Genomic DNA, 18979 nt, shown 5'->3' with positions numbered 1-18979 from the left:
CTTTATCCACTGCGCCACCTAGCTGCTCCCGGACACAGTCTTCTCAATAGAACTGGAAGCTATTTGGGGCAGGGGCTTAGTCTTTCTTATCTCTAGCTTCTAAACATCATGGGGTCAGAGATATAGACCTAGAAGAGACCTAGAAGTCCAACGCCCTCAATTTACAGAGAGGGAAACAGCCCAGAGAAGTGTCTAAATTCCCAGGCTAATAAGTAACCGAGCCAGGGGGTCCAGCCAGGGACAGGTCCCTGACCTCTCTTGAACAGCATATACTTAGTAAATGCTTGGAGGCTGATTGTTGATTATAGCAATAAAGAAAGCCAGGGTGTCACTACAAGTTATGTGAGGAGGAATGGAGGGCAAGGGGCAGGAGGGGTGTGATGGGCAGGCTTTCCTTGGTCAGACCTTGTCTGGACACCACATTTTAGGGAGGGTTGAGGCAGGGATAGTGAGGGGACTCAAAGCTCTCTCAAAGGAAGCGGGATGATATGCCCGGAGGAGAAGGGATTGGGGGGTTGGGGGTGCGGGGTAGGGGTCATGAGAGCAGCCCAAGTGGCCAGTGGGTTTTTCCTCAGAGGCAGTTTCTGGTCAGGAAGACTTCAATTTAAATGTGACCTCAGACCATTTATTACCTGGGAGACCCTGGACAAATTCCTGAACTGTCTGCCTTAATTTCCTCATCTGCTAAATGGGGATAATAACAGAATTTACCTTCCAGGGTTCTATTTCTAAAAAAGTGCTTAACAAATCTTAAATGGTTTTATTATCTTTCGGCTCAGAAAAGAGATTAGATTTGTTTGGTTTGGTTTAAGGGGCAGGATTAGGAGAATTGGGAGTGCGAAAAGGATGCAGTGACAGAGGCAGATTTCAGCTAGATTTGAAAACTAAAGAATTAGAGCGGTGCCAAAACAGAATGCAAGGTAATGAGCTCCCTGTCTACTGGATGCATATCCAGGTAGGATCTGGAATGTTGAAGAAGGGATTCCTGCTTAAGGTTATATGATGAGCCAGATGATACCGAAGGTCCCTGACAGCTTTGGCGTTGTAGATTCTGGGTTTAGCAGGAGAGCTCTTTGTTGGAATTTTGTAGGTCAAACCCTATCTTATTTGCAAAAGGGAAACTAACTGGTACAAAGAACCCACGAAAAAGCTTCACCCACCTATGCTACAGATGCCCGATGATTAGGCAGTGGGTCTCTTGGGGTGAGCTCTGCCTGACCCCCAAGTCAATTCATTGGCAAACTCTGAGTGGTTCTGCTTCTAATGGCGACTCTCTCTCTCTCTCTGTCTTCCTCCTCCTCCTCCCTCTTCCTCCCTCCCCCCTCCTCCTCCTTCTCCTCTTTCTCCTCCTCCTCTCTTTCCCTCTCTCTCCCTCCTCTCCCTCTCTCTCCTCTCTCTCCTGTTTTCTCCCCCTCCCCCTCTTTCCTGCTCTCACTCCCTTCCCCCTTTCCTCCCTCTCTCTCCTATCCTCCCTAACCTCTCTTTGATGCTGTCACTGACCCAGATCTCCTACTCCAGATGTGCACAGCAGAAAGGCAGGAGGGTGGGACAGGGAGAGCCCCACAGAGCTCAAATGCTAGGGCCATGTCATGAGTGACCCCCTCCCCTGTTCAGACCCAAGACAGTCTAGATTCCAAATGAACTTCCTCTTACACACATTTCATACATACATTATTTCTTCTCTTCCTCCTCTTGGCTTCTCCGGTTGCAGTTAAAATCTCACCCTTTGAAAGATCTTTCTGAGTCTGTTTAATGCTAGTGCCTTCCCTCTGTTAATTATATCCTATTTATCCTGTCTATAGCTTGTTCATACATATTTGCTTGCTTCTTGTCTCCTCTATTAGACTAAGCTCCTTGAGGGCAGGCATCATCTTTTGCCTTTCTTTATATCCTCAGCCCTTAGCACATTGACTGGCACAAGGTAGGTGCTTAATAAATGCTTATCGACACACTCAACTACTAGGGAAGAGGCATACAATTTTCCCACAAATAGACACATACTTGCGTGACTTTGGGCAAGTCACTTAACCCCAATTGCCTCACAAAACAAACAAACAAACAAAAATCCAACCAGTTGTTGTAAGAACAAACACACACATGCTTGTATATGTCCTAAGCAGCAAAAACAGAATCAACCAACTGCCTGAGCCAGACGGGGCTGTAGCCAAAGAAGGAAGCTCTGCATCTTAGACTTATGGATGGGGGTTGGGGGGTGGCAGAGGAAAATGGAGGGCTCAGATCAGAGAATGGCAGCTGGGCAGAGCTTAGAACAGGGTGCATGTCACAGCTGGGAGAGAACTTAATAAGAGCTAACATTATAAAGGGCTTTAAAATTGTCAAAGCTTATTATCTCATTTGACCCCTAATACAAAGAAAACCAAAGTTTGGAAGGGTCTTAGAACACAGAATGTCAGAGCCCAGAGAGAACCTAGGACATGAAATCGATCTGAAAGGGAAATTAGAACACAGAATGTCAGAGCCAGGAGCTTAGAACCAGGAATATAGAATACAATGTTTGAGTCAGGCAAAATCTTAGAAAAAAGAAGGTAGGAGCTGGGAGGGACTTTCATTCAATCCATTTCCAGGCTCATTAAGCAACCTACCTTCTCAACAGGGTACTATAGTCAGGAAAACCTGAGTTTGAATCTTGCCTCAAACACTCACTAGCCATATCTTCTGAGTCCCTCTCCCCTTTTTATCAAATCACTGAGCTTGCCCTTAACCTCAGCCTTGAATCACTGCCTCTGCTGCTGCTGCTACTACTACTACTACTACTACTGCGATGACGACCCTACTACTGAACAAGACTGAGGAAAAAAATCACGAATTTGTGCTGCCTTCGTCCATAACAAACTTGTTGCATAACCTCAACTGGGCTCTCGCCAAAGCACAGCAATCCTTTCCCATCTCCCTCATTAACTCACTATTCCATTCCCTTCCATCCCTCTTCAAACCTCCCATAGCTGCCCTCCACTAGCCCTCTCCTCTGAGACCCTTATCTCCTATTTCTCTGAAAAGTTGAAAGCTATTTGTCAAGAGTGTCCTCCTTCCTTCCTTCCTTCCTTCCTTCCTTCCTTCCTTCCTTCCTTCCTTCCTTCCTTCCTTCCTTCCTTCCTTCCTTTCTTCCTTCCTTCCTTCCTTCTTATCTCCTGTCACTCAAGGGGCTTCTGCCCTGATCTCCTCCTTCGCTCTTGACTCACATAGCCCTGCTTCTCACCAAGGCCAATCCCTCTACAAGCATCACCCCCTCCCCATTATTCCCACTCTCTCACTTTCAAGCTCTTTCTGTCTCCTGGCTGCTTCCCTAGTGCCCGTTGATGCATCCACCCCGGCTAGCTAAAAGCCTAGAGCTCTCTTCCCTCACCGAGAAGAGAAATCCCTCTGTGATGAGTGCCTCCACTTCCCTTCCGCTTACTCTCTCCTTAATTCTTTGCACTCTGGCTTCAGAATCCATTGCTTTACTGGAATTACTCCCTCCAAAGATAGGAAAAATCTCTTAACTGCTGAGTCTAATGGGCTTTTCTGGATGCTCATCCTCCTGTCTGCGCAGTCTCAGAGGCTGTCGATACCCCTTTTCTTCTTTCTTGTGACACGGCACTCTCCTGGTTCCCCTCCTACCCCTCTGCCTCCTTTGCTGGAGACTCTTCCAGACCACGCCCTCTAAACATGGGTACCCCTCTGCTCTTCTGCCTCCAGGCTTGGTGACCTCATCAGCTCCCACAGAACCAATCTCTGCTGCTGATCCTCCAATCTACTCACCTTCCCCCATCTCCAATGGCCTTTTGGAAACCTCCTTAAACGAGACACATCCCAAACAGTGTCTTTCCCTCCACACTCTCCCTTCTTTCTAGCTTCTCAGTTACTGGGGAGGCACCACCAACCTCCCAGTCACTCGGGCTTGAAACCTGGGCATGATGCTCACCTTTTCATTCTCTCTCACGCCCAATAGCCAATCAGGTGCCGAGGCCAGTCAATTTTACCTTTGTCTTCTCTTTTGAGCTGCTGGAATGCCAGGCCTGGAGTCAGGAAGACTCATCTTCCTGGATCTGAATCCATCCTCAGACACTAGCTGTGTGACCCTGGGTAAGTCATCTGTAAAATGAGCCTGAGAAGGAAATGGAAAATCCCTCCAGGATCTTTGCAAGAAAACTGTAAATGGCGTCACAAGTCAGAGAGGACTGAAACAACTGAACAGCAACAACTCTCTCTTGAATCCAGCCCGTCCCTTCCTCTGACACTGTCACAGCCCTGCTCCAGATCACCTAATACTTTGACTATTTCAATAGCTTCAAGTCTCTCCCTACTATCATGCACCCTCTGCTCAGGTGTCAAAGTCATCTTCCATAAGTGCCCATCCAACCATGTCACAAACACATCCCGCACCCCCCAGTGACTCCCTATCACCTCCAGGATCCGATACAAAATCTGTTTTGCATTCAAAGCCCTCCATACCCCAGCCCCCTCCTACCTTGGTAGTCTTTTTACACCTTATTCCAGGGCACTGGCCTCCAGGCTGTTCCGTGAACAAGACACTCCCTTTCTGGCTATTTTCCATGTCCGGATCGATCTTCCTCCTCATCTTTACCTCCCAGTTTCTTTCAGGTCATAGCTAAAGTCTCACTCGCCTTCTGCAAAAAGCCTGCTAGGCCTTCCATAATCTTAGTTTCTCCCCACTCAGATCATTTCCCCTCCTTCTCTCATAGGCACCTCATTGTTTACATTTTCTCCCTAAAAAGACTGTAAACTCTTTGAGGGAAGGGACGGATTTTTTGCCTTTCTTTGTATCCACAGAGTTAGCACAGTGCCTGGGGCTTGTTGACTTCGGTGGCCTCAGACAAAACACATAATCTCTTTCATTTCACTCTCTCCAGGACTCTGAAGAGTAAATTCCTTCTACGAGATTACCAACAAGTGGTCATCAGGCCTTGGTTTGAAGACTCCTTGACAGAGAACTCAGCACCTCTCCCTTTAATTCCCTAAACCCCAATTCCCCCATGTATAAAATGAAAGATTCTAAGGCAACTAAGTGTAGAACCCTGAGTAGAAATAAAACTTCCAGATCTTAAGAAGCTGTGTGGCCTTGAGCAAGGCACCTACCATCTCTGGGCCTCAGTTTTCCCATGTGTAAAATGAATGACAGCTAGGTAGCCCAGTGGATAAAGCAGTACTGGCCCTGGATTCAGGAGTACCTGAGTTCAAATTCGGCTTCAGACACTTGACACTAGTTGTATGACCCTGGGCAAGTCACTTAACCCCTATTGCCCCGCCAAAACAAAAAACAAAACAAAACAAAAATAAAATAAAATAAAATGAATGACGGAATGGCCTTGATTAATGCTAAGGTTCCCTCACTCAGCGGCAACTTGATAGTAAAAAGAGTCCCGGGAAGTCTAATCTCTAGCAACTAAGTTTCCCTTCTTTAGGCCTCAGTTTCCCCATATGTAAAATGAAAGGGGGATGGGGTTGGACTCCTTAAGCTCTGTGGTTCCGATCATTCTAACTGTTGTGCCCTCCCCCACTGGGTACCTTTAACCTTCTTCTTTTCAGAGTTCTTTCCACAGCCCTCAAAAAACCCTAGCACCCATTATGCCACAACTCAGCCCTTTCACCCCCATCCATTAAACCACTGGCCTCCTTGCCTTTCACTGGCAGCCTCTTCCAGAAAGCAATGCATGATTAATGCCAACCACTGGGCAGGATGGGCGGCGAGGCAGGGCTCTCTAATGGATCATAGAGTCATAGATTTAGAGCTGTGAGTGACTGACCATTTCATACAAGCTTCCCCTTTTGCAGATAAGGTAACAGGCCAAAGGGGAGTTGTGGGGGGGTGCGGAAGGATCAGTCTGGGTCACACAGTGAGTAAAAGCCGGGGGTGAGATTTGAACCTGAGTCACACAGGGTCTCACTCACAGGATCACACAGTGACTAAGTGAGAGAGTCATGATTTGAACCCAGGTTTTCCTCATTCTAAGTCTAGCACTCTAGTAAACAGTAGTAGTAGAAGACTGGAAGGCAGGAGATGGGGCTGTGCTACTTACCACCAGCTGTATATCCCTCCCTGTGCAAGCAAATCCCTTCTGTGCCTCAGTTTCTTCCTATGGAAAAGGAAGGAGCCCAAACGTCCTCCCAGGTCTGACGCTGTCAGTGCCAAGAAGTGATTAGTCACTTAGGAAGCGAGAACTAGAGTCCCTCTTTCCCACTCTAAGGCAGAATTGTCTCCAGGAGCGCCGATAGGTCAGCTTTGGCTCTGCCTGCTAGAGCGCTTTAGGGTCATTCCAACCCCCAGTGGGAACTTTCTCCTACTCTTAAGTGAAATCTTCTCCCATTAGAATGTTAATTCTTTCTTAGGAATTCAAAGAGCAAAAAGCCAGTCCCCGCCCTCAAGGACCTCACCTTCAAAGATAAGGAAATAACCCCCCAAAGACAGGCTTTAGTAGAGGGTCCAGAAGATCATTTAGCAGGAGCCGGTCCTCAGCCCTTGGAGGACAAGAGCTGTCTTTTGCCCTTTTTTGAACCCTCAGAATTTAACACATAGTGGGCATTCAGGGATTATTGACCGGCTAACCATTTCGTGCTTCCTTCCTTTGTTCCCTCTGACAGTCCAAGCTCTAAATTCTCTCCCAGTTGGGTTTCAGATGGAATAAGTCCATATTTAGAAGGGAGGGGGTGTGGTGGAGGTGGGGGAAAGGTGTCTCCCTTTGCTCTTACACTCATTAGCTATGGGACCCCAGGCAAATCCTGTCACCCTTTTTTTTTTCCTTTTTGGTGAGGCAATTAGGGTTAAGTGACTTGCCCAGGGTCACACAGCTAGTGTCAAGTGTCTGAGGCCGGATCTGAACTCAGGTCCTCCTGACTCCAGGGCCGGTGCTCTATCCACTGCACCACCTAGCTGCCCCATCCCGTCACCTTTTTGAGCCTTTTTTTCCCAGTCTATCCAATGGGACTAATAGCATTCGTGCCTCATGGCAGAAATGGGGCGATACTCATCACAAACTCTGCCTCTGAACAAGACCAGCCTGGCTCTTGGCCAACATCTTCCTTGGTCCCTTCTGCTCCCCCTTGTCATCATTCTATTTCTCCACCCAGGCAGCCCAATGTGATTAGAGGGGGAAGCCCCGGAGCCGGGATCTGGGGGCCCTATTTGGTAGCCCTAGGGCTGGGGAGACTCTCTTGCTCACTCCCCCGGAGCCAATTCTGATTTTTTTTCAAGCAGATGTTGGACTGCTATGGAGCAGCACTAACATAGCAGATCCATCCATCAGGCAGGAGGCTGGACAAGGTGACCTCAAAGGTCTTTTCCTTAAACAAAACAACCCAACGACAACAAACAAACAAAAAGGTCTTTTCCTCCAGAATCACGCCCCCCCGCCCCCCCCCCCCCCACCTTTCTGCTCTGACTTCCTTGAGCCTCCACTCCCCTCCATTCCATTCCAGCTGATGGACCCTCCTCTGCCACATTCCATCTCCCACTTCCATGGCTTTGCAAGTACAGTGCCACACTCCTGCCAGGCATGCACTCCCTCCTCCTAGCCTTGGACTTCCAATCCTGAGCCTCCTTCAAAGCTCCAGTCGGTCAAAACCTAGCACTTTTTCTTTATTGAAATGATTTTTGTTTACATATATGTGTAAATAAAATAAATGTTAATAAAAAGGATATACACACAATATTTATTTTTATTTACATTTATATGTACACAATAGGGAAAGAGAAATCCCAGTGTGGAAACTCCTACCAGCACAGGTGGCCACCTTCTCTGCAACTTTATAGTCTTAGAGAAGTAAACGGTAAAAAGACTTGCCAGGAGGCACACTGCCAATATGCATCAGTGGTAACATTCGAACCCAGGTCTTCCGGCCTAAGGCTGACTCTCTACCCATTATAACACAGGTATGAGTTGTCTTGCCTGGCTAGACCAAAAACTCTCTAAGGGCAGACAATGTTTCAATTTTGTCTTTGCATCCCTAGCCCCTTACACAGTATCAGGCACGAAGTTGGCACTCCATGAATGTTTGCTGATTTATCGACATCAGGAAGAAGTGAGGGAAAATCCACCAAGTCCCTGGCTGTAACGCGGAGCTGTCCGCCTCCCTCCCAGGGCTGTGATAGGGATCAAAGAGGAGAGATGTGAGTGTAACCTGGAAGGGTCCGCTCAAATAGAAAGCTCGAACAAAAGGGTCTATTTCTCTCTTTCTCCCCTCCCCTTCCCTCCCCATTCGAATATAAGCTCCCTGAGAGATGAGAAGGGTTTGCCTCTTTCCTGGCATCCCAGGCCCAGAGACTTCCCCAAAGACTGCTGATTGACTCAGTCAGAGGAAGGGGATTCAATTCAACCCTGTCCTATACTTACTAGCTGTGTGACCCTGAGCAAGTCACTTAATTTTTCTTCTACTAAATCAGGGCCGTCGGTGGCGATGCCCTGCGGCTTGGTGGAGGGAGTTCCGACACTGGCCTTGCTCAGATCCTCCTGGGGTTTTCTTCCCCTCCTGCTGCTCCTTCTTCCTGCCTTGGAGGTGAGTCCTCAGAAATTCAGCACAAAATCTGACAGTTCCTTCCGCGCAGCTGGGAAGCTGCCAGGGAAGATAGGATCTATTGGGAGCCCCAGACAACCTACTACTGTCTAAGAGCAGCCTGCCTTCCTGCCTTTTGACTCATTCCCAGAAGGAAGGCCAGGGGGTCACTTCAGGACCTTGGAGAAGCCAAAGTGTTGGGACAGGAAGTACAGGGGTGGACAATTTCATAGAACGCCTACGGTCCCTTTAAACTCTCCAGGCTAAGAGATCATCTTTGAACAGATCAGGAAAGTGAGGCCTTCACAGGGGAAGTGCTGTGCATGTTCAAGGTCACATAGGCAGGATTGGAACCCAGGTCCTTGGATTCCATATCCAGTCCTCTCTTCCCACCAGAGAGAACCCTGGATCTGAAGTTAGAAGGTCTGGGTTTGGGGCAGCTAGGTGGTGCAGTGAATATAGCACCGGCCCTGGATTCAGGAGGACCTGAGTTCAAATCCGGCCTCAGACACTTTACATACTTACTAGCTGTATGACCCTGGGTAGGTCACTTAACCCCAATTGCCTCACCAAAAAAAAAAAGGTCTGGGTTCAAATCCTGAAAGCTCTGTGACCTAGAACAAAGTAACAACTTCGCTGGGCCTCAGTTTCCCCACATGTCAAATGAAGGTGTTGGATTAGATCACCTGAGGTCCCTTCCAGCTCCAGAACCAGGAGTCCAATGACGAGTGCTCAGATTTTGGAACAAGATGGGCTCCATTCTGGTCCCCATCCTTGAATGTCTTCTAACCCTGTGCAAAGTAAACTCCTTGAGGGGGTGAGGGTGCTGGCAGACAAAGGGTGAACCCACTGCCAGGCCTGGGCTAGAAAAACAGAGAGAGACCCGAGGGTAGCTGCTTGGTGGGGCTGTGCAAACAGCCGAGGATGGAGAGCCGCCAGCATTCCCCTGGGAATGGAACAACAGGGAAGGAGGGAAGACCAGATGTGTTCTGGTCCCTGCGGGAGAACTGAGGCGAGTGGGAGGGGCTGGGGGGGGGCGGAGAGGGACGGGGTGGGGGGGGGGAGGCCCTGGGCTTTGGAGGAGAAGGGCTTAGCAAAGCTAAAAGGCATCTGATGAGGGTGAGGGAGCCGGGGGTGGGGGGTGGAATGGGTATTCTTTATGGCAGGGGGGCTTGCGCTATCCTGGAAGGAGAGGTAGCCCTGGCACATGAAAGATATGGGGGCCCCAGAGAGTCATCCAGGCATCAGGGATAAAATGCAAAGAGAACTGGCTTGGGGGTAGCTAGGTGACTCAGTGAATAGAGCACCGGCCCTGGAGTCAGCAGGACCAGAGTTCAAATCTGGCCTCAGATGCTTACTGGCTGTGTGACCCTGGGCAAGTCACTTAACTCTGTTTCACTTTGCACCCCCCCCCAAAAAAAAGATACCTGGCTTGGGGGAGAGGACCTGGGTTCAAATCCTATGTCTGTCACCTACTTACTACCTTGGGCAAATCTGAGCTTCAGGTTCTTTCATTGGACATCAGAGTCTCCAAACTAGGGGTTTTATCTTTAAAAAACAAAAAAAACAACCAAATGTTTTGATGACTATTTCAATAGAGCTGGTTTCCTTTGTAATCCCATGGATTTGATTTGATGCATTGGAAGGCTTGATTCTGAGGAGGGGGTCAGACTGATGGCCCAAGGGGTCCATGGGGCTGATATCCTAGTTCTGTCCCAAGCAGTCCTGTGGGAGCTTTAGCAAGTCACTTTGTGGCTTAAATGAAGAGTGTCTGAGTCAGGATTTGACTCCCAAATCTGTCCTTCTTGCCACAACACCAAGTTGCTCATCTGCGCACTGGGGGAAAGAGTTATAGTGCTCTATGCCTCTGAGCTGTGAGTGTGGCAGCACAGTGCAGTGGCTAGGGCACTGGAAGATTTGAGTTGAAACTCGCAAGGCATGTGACCCTGAGTAAGTGACATAAACTTTTTCTGCCTCAGTTTCCCCATCTAAAAAATGGAGATGATAATAGTCCCTCCATTCCAGGGTTGCTGTGAAGATCAAATCCATTGACAGATAGACACTGATTTTGTTAATTTTTTAATTCTTTTATTTATCTTTTTTTTAGTTGTTTATTTTTTGCAGGGCAGTGAGGGTTAAGTGACTTGCCCAGGGTCACACAGCTAGTAAGTGTCAAGTGTCTGAGGCCGAATTTGAACTCGGGACCTCCTGAATCCAGGGCCGGTGCTTTATCCACTGTGCCACCTAGCTGCCCCCTGGACACTGATTCTGTACGGAGATGCTAGCTCTTCTTGTTTCACCTTCTGTCTGTCCTGCATTCTCATCTTCATCCCCCACCACCCCACTAACTCCACTGCAAATACACAATGCAAAAATGGGCCTAATCTCTGAGTCAGCACCCAACTGCTGTGGCACCTCGGTTTGTTCACCTGTACACTGGGGAGACAAATAATGCATGCGTGGACCCCGTTAACCCCAACAAGGGACTCATGGAAGCACTGGGGAAGAGCCAGGAATTCAGGATGTGCCCCCCCCCCCCGTTTTGTGACTCCTTAGCTCCAAGGAGAAAAGTCCCAAAGAGGGGAAGTGACTTGCTCACAGCTACCTTGTTCCATCATGTCCCACTCTTCATGACCCCATTTGGGGTTTTCTTGGCGGGATATTGGAGGGGTTTGCCATTTCCTTCCCCAGTTCAGATGGGGAAACTGAGGCCAACAGGGTGAAATGACTTGCCCAGGGTCACACATCGAGGAAGTGTCTGAGGCCAGTTTTGAATTCAGGCCCAGGGCTCTATCCACACCCAGCTGCCCTCAACAGGTAGTAAGGATTTGAGGTTGAATTTGAACCCAGACCTTCCCAATTCCAAATACAGTCATCTGATATGCCATCCTACTTCTTGGAGTTGGTCAACCTGTCAGCTCCCACCCAATGCAGGGGCATCCATTACACTGTCCCTATGGTTAGTTATCCAACTTCTATTGGATCAGGGAGTTCATTACCTCACAAGAAAGTCCGGACCGTTTGGGGAAAGTTCTTCCTTCTGCTGAACTGAAATCTACCTTCCTAACGCCCGCTCGCTGGGCTCACTTCTCCCCTCTGAAGCCACCCGGTGTGTTGCCGTCTCTCCTTTAGGACAGCCCTGAGATCTGGCTATCATGCCCTTCCTGACTTTAGCCTTATTTCCAGGCTGCTGGATTTGAATTGCCTTCTTCCAGGGGCCTGGGGTTCTTTCCCATCACCTCCATCCCCCAGATGTGCTTCCACACAGCAGTGGAAGGACCCTAGGGACTTCTAGGCTCAGCAGGACTTCTTTCTCCAATATCCTGCCCTGTGCTTATCCAGTCTCCAAAGGGCCACCTTCAATAACGGGGAACTCATTACTTCCCAATTACCCACTAGCTGTGTGGTTCGGGTAAATCACTGTACCTCCTTGGACCTCAGTTGCTTCATGACCACAAAGCCAAATCTAATCCCATGATGCCTCTCAACCACTCCACCCATCCACCCTACTTCCCTCTGGTGCCAAGCAAGCACAAGGACAATCCCTCTTCTCCCTTTACACACTTGGCAACAGCTGCTTCTCCTAAGACCTGACATATCTTCTTTCAACTGGTCCTTCCATAATATCCAATCCATTCACCATCCTCTTCTTCCCCATATTGAACTGTAATCAGTGCCCCCCACCCCAGACCCTCCACCTCATCCCTAAATTCATACAGCACCTTCCCAATGGTACTGAGCCTGGGCTTGGGAAGAACTGATTTAAATCCAGCCTCAGTCACTTACTAGCTGTGAGACCCTGGGTAAGTCACTTAGTCTCTGCCTACCTCAGTCTCTTCATCTGTAAAATGGGGCTAATGAGAGCACTTCCTTCCCTGGGTTGTTGTGAGGCTCAAATCAGTTCCTGTTTTGTAATCCTTAAAATGCTATGTAAATCCTAGTCATTATTATCCCTTTCCCACATTCCTCAGCCTAAAACACTGATTTTATCTTGTCACTTACCAGCTTTGGATCACTCAGTGACTCCCCATAATTCGCTGCATTGAGTTCACATTCTCTTGCCTGCTTTCCACAGCCTGTCTGGTCCCATCCGACCAGGATTTCTGGGTTTCTGGGTTTCTTTCCTCACCAGACTTCTCACAGCCTCTGAGTCCTTCACTCAGCATGGCTTTCTCACTGTCCCCAGAACATATCACAGCACACTCATTCCCACCTCTGCCTCCCCCTCCAGGAAGCCTTCCTGACTAACCCCAGCCCACACTGCTCACTCCTCTCCCTGAACTGACAGCTTCACTCACCATCTGTAATGGCATCATTTAGGACTGAGGAAAGGGAGGTTGGGTATATGTCCCAAGCTCCCCATCTAAGCCCTGAGTTTCTGGAGGGCAGGACCAAGTGGAGCAGGGGACCTGGAGTCTGGAAGACCTACCCTGGAATTCCTATCCCTGTGACCTTGGGCAAGTCACCTCTTCTCTGAGCCTCAGGTCCTTCAGAACCAAACAGAGCCAGCAGTCCCTGCCATATGGGACCGTTGGGGCAGCCAACAGAGCTCAAAGGACCTAGGACTGGACTTTCGAGCCAAGTCATGGCCTGATAGGTCTACAGCTGGAAGGCTTCTTGAGAGGCCATGGAGCCCAATCCCCCCATTTCACAGAAGAGGAAACTGAGGCCCAGGGAAGTGAAAGTAACTGCCCCAGGTTGCATGGGTAAGCACTAAAGGTGAGAATTTGAACCCAGGTCCTCTGACTTCAGGGGGAAGTTTGCAAAGTAGCAGCGGGTGTTTTCTTTCGCCAGCACCCAGGACAGTGCCTGCCCAGACCAGGAACTGTAAGCTTCCTGAGGACACAGGGGAGAGTCATTTTAATTTCCTCATTCCCAATGGGAATAAATGCTCTTTGGTGAGAACACAGTAGCCAGGGACAAACCCAGGTCTTTCTGACTTCTAAGGGCCCAGGCACCTGGCCCCCTCCATAGTAAGATGCAGCTTCTCCATGGTGGTTAATAATAATAATAACAGCTAGAATTCATCTCATGCTTATTGTGTACCAGGTACTGTTACAACTATCATCCCATTTGAGTCTCACAACTCCACAAGGTGGGTACTATTATCCCCATTTTAAAGACGAGGAAACTGAGGCAGACCAAAGTTAAATGACTTGTCTAAGGTCACACAGCTAGGAAGTGTCTGAGGCCAGATAAGAACTCAGACCTTCCAGACTCCAGGCCCAGAGCTCTCTCCATGGTGCCACCAGCTGTCCCACTGACATCATGCTTAGGAACAGAATCCCAGAAGCTAAAACGGATTCTCTGAATTCATACTGAAGGCTTGTTCAGGATGGACTAGATTTTCTCTAGGGTCCCTTCCAGCTCTCAAACTGTGTTTAAGCCCTGCCTTTGACACACACGGGCTGTGTGACCCTGGCCAAGTGTCTTAACCTTTCGGTGCTTTAGAAAGCTAACCCTCTAAGTTGCAGCCCACAAGACTGTGCTGACCTCCATTCTAGGGGGTGTTTCCTCACCTCGGAATTTCCTCTACCAATGAAACCAAAGGTTCAGTTCCCCACTCCCCCAAATCCTCTTCTCTTCCTTCCCTCTGTCTCTTTCTAGATTAAATCTCCAGAGGGCAGAACTAGGAGCAAGACAGGAGGGGAAGAGAGGGCAGCCGCAGCTGCAAAGTGTTAAGCTCAATTTCAGGAGGAAAAACTTCCTAATAAAGACAGCAGTTTAAAAGTAGAAGGGGCTGCCTGGAACGGTAGTGAGTTCCCTATCCCTGTCAGTCTTCAAGCACAGACTAGGTGACCAGGTGTGTCAGGGAGCATAGCCCCTAAGATCTAGTATTGGCAAGACAAACCATCTGGTTTAACTCCCTCATCTGACAGCTGTCCCAGAGGGCTTTCCAAGGCTTTCTGTGCAGACCTCTCGGCTCCTTTCGGAGGTCCTGGGATTGCACTGGTCTCTTTTTGAGTGGAGGCGCAGGACTCCCCGTTTGGGGCTTTTGGTAGTGCTGGGGAAAGGCCAAGTCAGAGCCAAGCCAGTCCTCTTTATGGGGGATTTCCAATCTAGCCCTATCTAGAGCAGGGAATGGGGAGAGGAACATGGATCCCCAAATGGTTCTTGATGCCAGTGTATTAAAGAAGGTGGAAACAGTCATTGAGCTTCTCAGGCTTGGGGGGGGTGGCTTTTGGGGAGTGCAGACCCTACAAAATGGAGACTCCAGCTTTCAGGGGCTATATCTGGGGCTCCAGGCTCCTTGGGAATGAATTCTGCCAGATGTGCCCAGACAGTCTTAGTTAGAGAGGGAGGAAGGCCTGCTCTGGGCATCTCCCACTGTCCTCCTTTCCCTAGCTGTTTTGGGCTGATGTCACAAGCCTTGGGCTTCCTGTTCTGTCTGTATCTTTACACAAAGGTCGAAAGCTGGGGGACTGGCTCATGCATCCCTCCCGAATGAGTCCCTTGGGGTTCTCTCTCTCGAGGACTGGACTGTCCTCTCTGTTCTCCCTTCCCTTCCTGGCCCTTTCTCCGTGGACACAAGGATTGGAGAGGGGGATGGGGGAAAGGAGGGGATCCAGGCCCAACCTTGGGAATGGTGAAAACCACTAATCTCACCAGGAGAGTCAGCTGCAGATGCAGACACATCTCTCTCTCACACACACAAACACACAATCAAGCACTTACTCCCTCAGTCCACCCCACCCCACCCCAGTTCTCTAGAAGCAGTTACAAGCCTGCAGACCCAAGAAAGGTTAGGCCTGCTTTAGTAGGGAGGATGAGGTGGGACCCGGAGAGGCCAGGTTTCCCTTTTACCTCTACAGACCAGGCCTTCCCCCTCCAGGCCCTCCACAGCCATTCCCCATCCCCACCCCACCCCCAAGGCTGCTGCAGGCTTGGCACACAAGCCCATCCAGTGCCCTGGGGGGGTTGGGGGGAGGGTGCCAAGCAGATGGGCTTCCTGCTGCATCAACCAGCGTTAGGGTGGGGGAGGGAGCCGGAGGGAGGAGATGGGGAAGGGCTAGGGGCAGAGAAATCTTTCCCCCATCCCCCATTGCAAGCTCCAGGCCCTTTCCCCATCCGAATCCCAGGGTCTACACAGAGGCTCCAGTCACACAGATAGCCTAGCCAGGCTGTTGGGGAGGGGGGCTCTTAGAGAGGTGATCTCTGCTCAGGGAGCAGGATGGGGAGGGGGAGATGGGGGTCTCAGCTGTTGTAAGAGCTGGTGGGGGATGGGAAATGCAGTCTGACTTAAAGTGGCTGATCCCTTACCCCAAGGCCACCTCACCATCCAACACCTGAGAGAGAACTCACAGCTCCCCCTCGTACACCCAAGTAACCCTAACCTTAGCCCAGGTGAGGGAAGGCAAGGGGGGCAGACTCATGGAAGGTAGGGGGCTCCCTTCTGTAGAAAGGTAAGAAGGAAAGCCACTGAGGAGAGAAGAGGCAGGCAGCTTCCTGCAGGGAGGTTTAAGGGGAGAGGGGGATGAAAGGCCTAGGAGGCCCGGAGGAGGGGAGAAGGGAAATCGGGGTCCGAGGGTTTGAAGGGAGGATGGGGGGGTTCACGTGGAGTAGGGAGGGGAGGCTGAAGGTGGGGTTTGGAAGGCCTGGAAGGTGCGGGAGAGGAGTAGAGGATGCGGCGTCCGTGCGCCCTGGGGGGGAGCTGGGGAGCTGGGACCCGGCCGCCTGGCACTCACCCATCGCCCACCGGCTCTCAGCAGCTGCAGCGGCGGCCGTGGCGGAGGCGGCTGCTCCTGGGCGCCCCGGGCCCCAGGCGGGGAGATGCTGAGACCCGGCGCCGCAACAGCCTCTCCTCGCCCCACCATGGCCGGCTCCGGCGGCGGCGGCGGCCGCCCCCTGGCATCTCGGAGCTGCCCCCTCCCGGGGAGCCCGGCGGCGGCTCCCACACCGACCCTTGGACGGAGCGACCCCTCCGCCCTGCCTGGGAACCGCGACAAGGTGGGGAGGGGGCGGAACCGAGGCCAGGGCAGGAACAAGGACCCGGAGGAGAGAAAAGAGAGAGGGGAAGGAGGGAGGCCGCCCCGGGATGGAGGGAGGCTGCCCAGGGATGCAGAGAACGGGCCCCGCGGCACCGGCCGCGATCGCCGACATAAATAGATGGGAGAGCTTCCCGTTGGAGCTCAGCCCGCCTGTCCTGCCCTCCCCCACCTCCTCCCTTTTCTCCTCTCTGTGTCCCTCCCCCCCCCTTCTCCTCCTCCTCCTCCTGCCCCCAGAGCCGCCGGGGCGCAATCCGCAAGCTGGACGCCCCCGGAGCGGGGGCTCAGGCGCCTCCTCTCCTTTCCTGCCTTCCTCCTTTCTTCCCCGCCTGCCTGGGCTGGGGGCCGCACGGGCCCCCCGCTCCCGGACGCCCTCCTCTGGAGCGCCTGGCGCGCGTCCGGGTGCGGGTGCGGGTGCGCGGCGAGGAAGGGAGGGACGGCTGGGGGGAGCCGGCTGGCGGGCGCTAGGGCGAGGGGGTGGGGGTGGGAGGCACGCCTCTCCCGGTCCGTTCTCTGTCTCCTAGCTAGGCGCTCACTCCCGCCGACCCCATTCACCCGCCTCTTCTCCCCTCCTCCCCCCCATCCTCCTCCATCCCAGCCCCGCCCCCTGGCCCGGCCTTGGGGGTGTGCGCAGGTATCTCCTGCCTCCTGCTCCAATCCCGCCCAGCCCCCCTATGGCGCCCACCCCCCCCCTCCAATCCGCGGTAGCTAGAGGAGAAGCGAAGCACGTTCCCTCTCCCTTCCCCACTTGTCTCTTCTCCCCATTTCTTTCCCTTCCTCCCTTCTTTTCTCTCCCCCCGCCCCACTCTCCGCGAGTGGAGGGTATACAAAGGAATGCCTTGTGTGGGGAAAAGGGAAGGGGGGGCGGAAGGTCAGGGTAGGGGGCTCGGCGGGGGAAGAACCAGACTAGAGTGACTGCTGGTGGAAGAGGGGTGGGCTTGGGGGAGGGTCTGCCCTAGGTAACCAGTGGGACCGGCGCAAGCTCGCCTCCCCGCCCAGCCCCAGGTCCGCCTAGGGAGGAGGGAGCGCTCTCTCGGGACGATCCGGCCTCCTCCCTCCAACCCCGCCTCCAGGACTGGGGACTGGAGAGGCTGGAGAAAGCCGGGCAGGGGTCCCCTGTGCTTGCAGTAATTTGGTTGGTTCCCTTGTCGCCTTCCCTTGGGGGCGGGGGGCCAGTGAAGAGGAAGAGCTGGACATGGGTCTGCCATCTGCACCACTTAGGCGCAAATCAATTCGACAACATTAATTAGGCGCTTGCTATGTGCGAGGTCGGGTGCTAGGCTTAGGGCGGTGTTGCGGGGAGAGCGCTGGATTTTGGAGTCGTCGGGCCCGGAGTTCGCATTTCAGCTCAGGCCTCTCTATGCCACTCTGGGCAAACCAAGGCATTTCTGTGAAATGAAAGGGTCGGGCTCGATGAAATCTATCTGGGAGCCTTCTATTTAACAGCTGGGTGCTCAGGGAATAGCCACTGCCCTACTCTACTCTCCGGAGCATGCGGACTGGGTCCGGAAACAGCCCAAGAGTCTGAGATTCTTAGACTCCCTTAGAACCCGAAGGGAAGAGAGCCCCTGTCCTCGTCCTTTGTCGGGGGCTTTGAGCACTAAGACGCCAGTCCTGGAGAGTGGGATAGGGCGGGCAGCCTGAGGCTGTGAGCAGACAGGTCCAAGTGACAGCGCAGCTTCGGCCTAGGCCCACTTGTAGGATGGCTGGGTGACTCGAAAAGCATTGATTAAATGCTTTCTGTTTGCCAAGAGCTGTGGTAGCCTTGAGCATAGAAATCGAATAACAAGCCAGTTTCAAGGAGTTGGGAGAGAAAGCAGGGAGAGAGCTGAAAAAGCCCTTAGACCTCACCTAGGGTCCCCCCACCTTTATTTTACAGATGAGGGAACTGGGACACAGTGAGACTTGCCCAAGGTCACACACAGTAAGTGGCAAAGTCAGGATCTGAATCCAGAGCAGCCTGACTCCAAACCTAACAGTCCATCACAGGACATTCTTGAGCAATCTCCCCTTCCCTAAAACATACCCCCTTTCTTCCCCCCCAGGCTTCAAGGTTGAGGTTTCCTGGCAGCATGTAGGAGCAAATACAGTTCATCTATCCTGTCTCCCCCCAAAATAGATTTTCCTGACTTTTTGTTCCTCATAGAGGACACTCAATCTCCAACCTCAGTGCCTTTGAAACTGGACGTCCCCCATACCTGGAATGCACTCCTCCCTCTTAGAATCTCTGATTTCCTCCTACCTGCCCCCAAATCCCTCGGATTCATTTTGCATATATATATTTTTTCGCTTATTTTATCTCTTTCTATATATTTCTCTATTGTGAGAGCAGGGACTCTTTCACCTTTGTCTTTGCATCTCCAATACCAAGCACAGTGCCTGGCATATAGTAGGTGCTAAATCAAAACTTGCTGACGGAGTAATTGGTTTCCCCATTTCTAGACTTCCCTACCATCTTCCCTGTGTCTCTCAATGGACCCGTCATC

General features: G+C 51.5%; 1 protein-coding gene across 6 annotated transcripts in view; it reads right to left on the bottom strand.

Moving 5' to 3' along the window:
* MGAT3 (beta-1,4-mannosyl-glycoprotein 4-beta-N-acetylglucosaminyltransferase) overlaps nt 1-16320 on the bottom strand; it is a 41881-nt gene extending 25561 nt beyond the window's left edge. The window contains exons 1-2 of one of the 6 annotated variants that reach the window (XM_043966269.1): nt 8349-8546; nt 7975-8098 (exon numbers count right to left, since the gene is read on the bottom strand). Coding sequence is in view for 1 of the 6 variants with exons in the window: in XM_043966265.1 (XP_043822200.1) it covers nt 9195-9280 (86 nt within the window). In the remaining 5 variants the exon portion in view is untranslated. Of the gene's footprint in view, nt 1-7974; nt 8105-8348; nt 8547-9194; nt 9375-12510; nt 13457-16193 lie in introns of those variants that run through there. The other 5 variants (XM_043966267.1, XM_043966271.1, XM_043966268.1 and 2 more) reach the window with 5 other exon arrangements.
* Nucleotides 16321-18979: the final 2659 nt, after the last annotated feature.

This window comes from Dromiciops gliroides, chromosome 5, assembly GCF_019393635.1.
Source record: "Dromiciops gliroides isolate mDroGli1 chromosome 5, mDroGli1.pri, whole genome shotgun sequence".
In the NCBI taxonomy this organism is placed as follows: Eukaryota; Metazoa; Chordata; class Mammalia; order Microbiotheria; family Microbiotheriidae; genus Dromiciops; species Dromiciops gliroides.
Note: the sequence above shows the minus strand (reverse complement) of the source record. Positions and strands in the feature narration are given on the sequence as shown.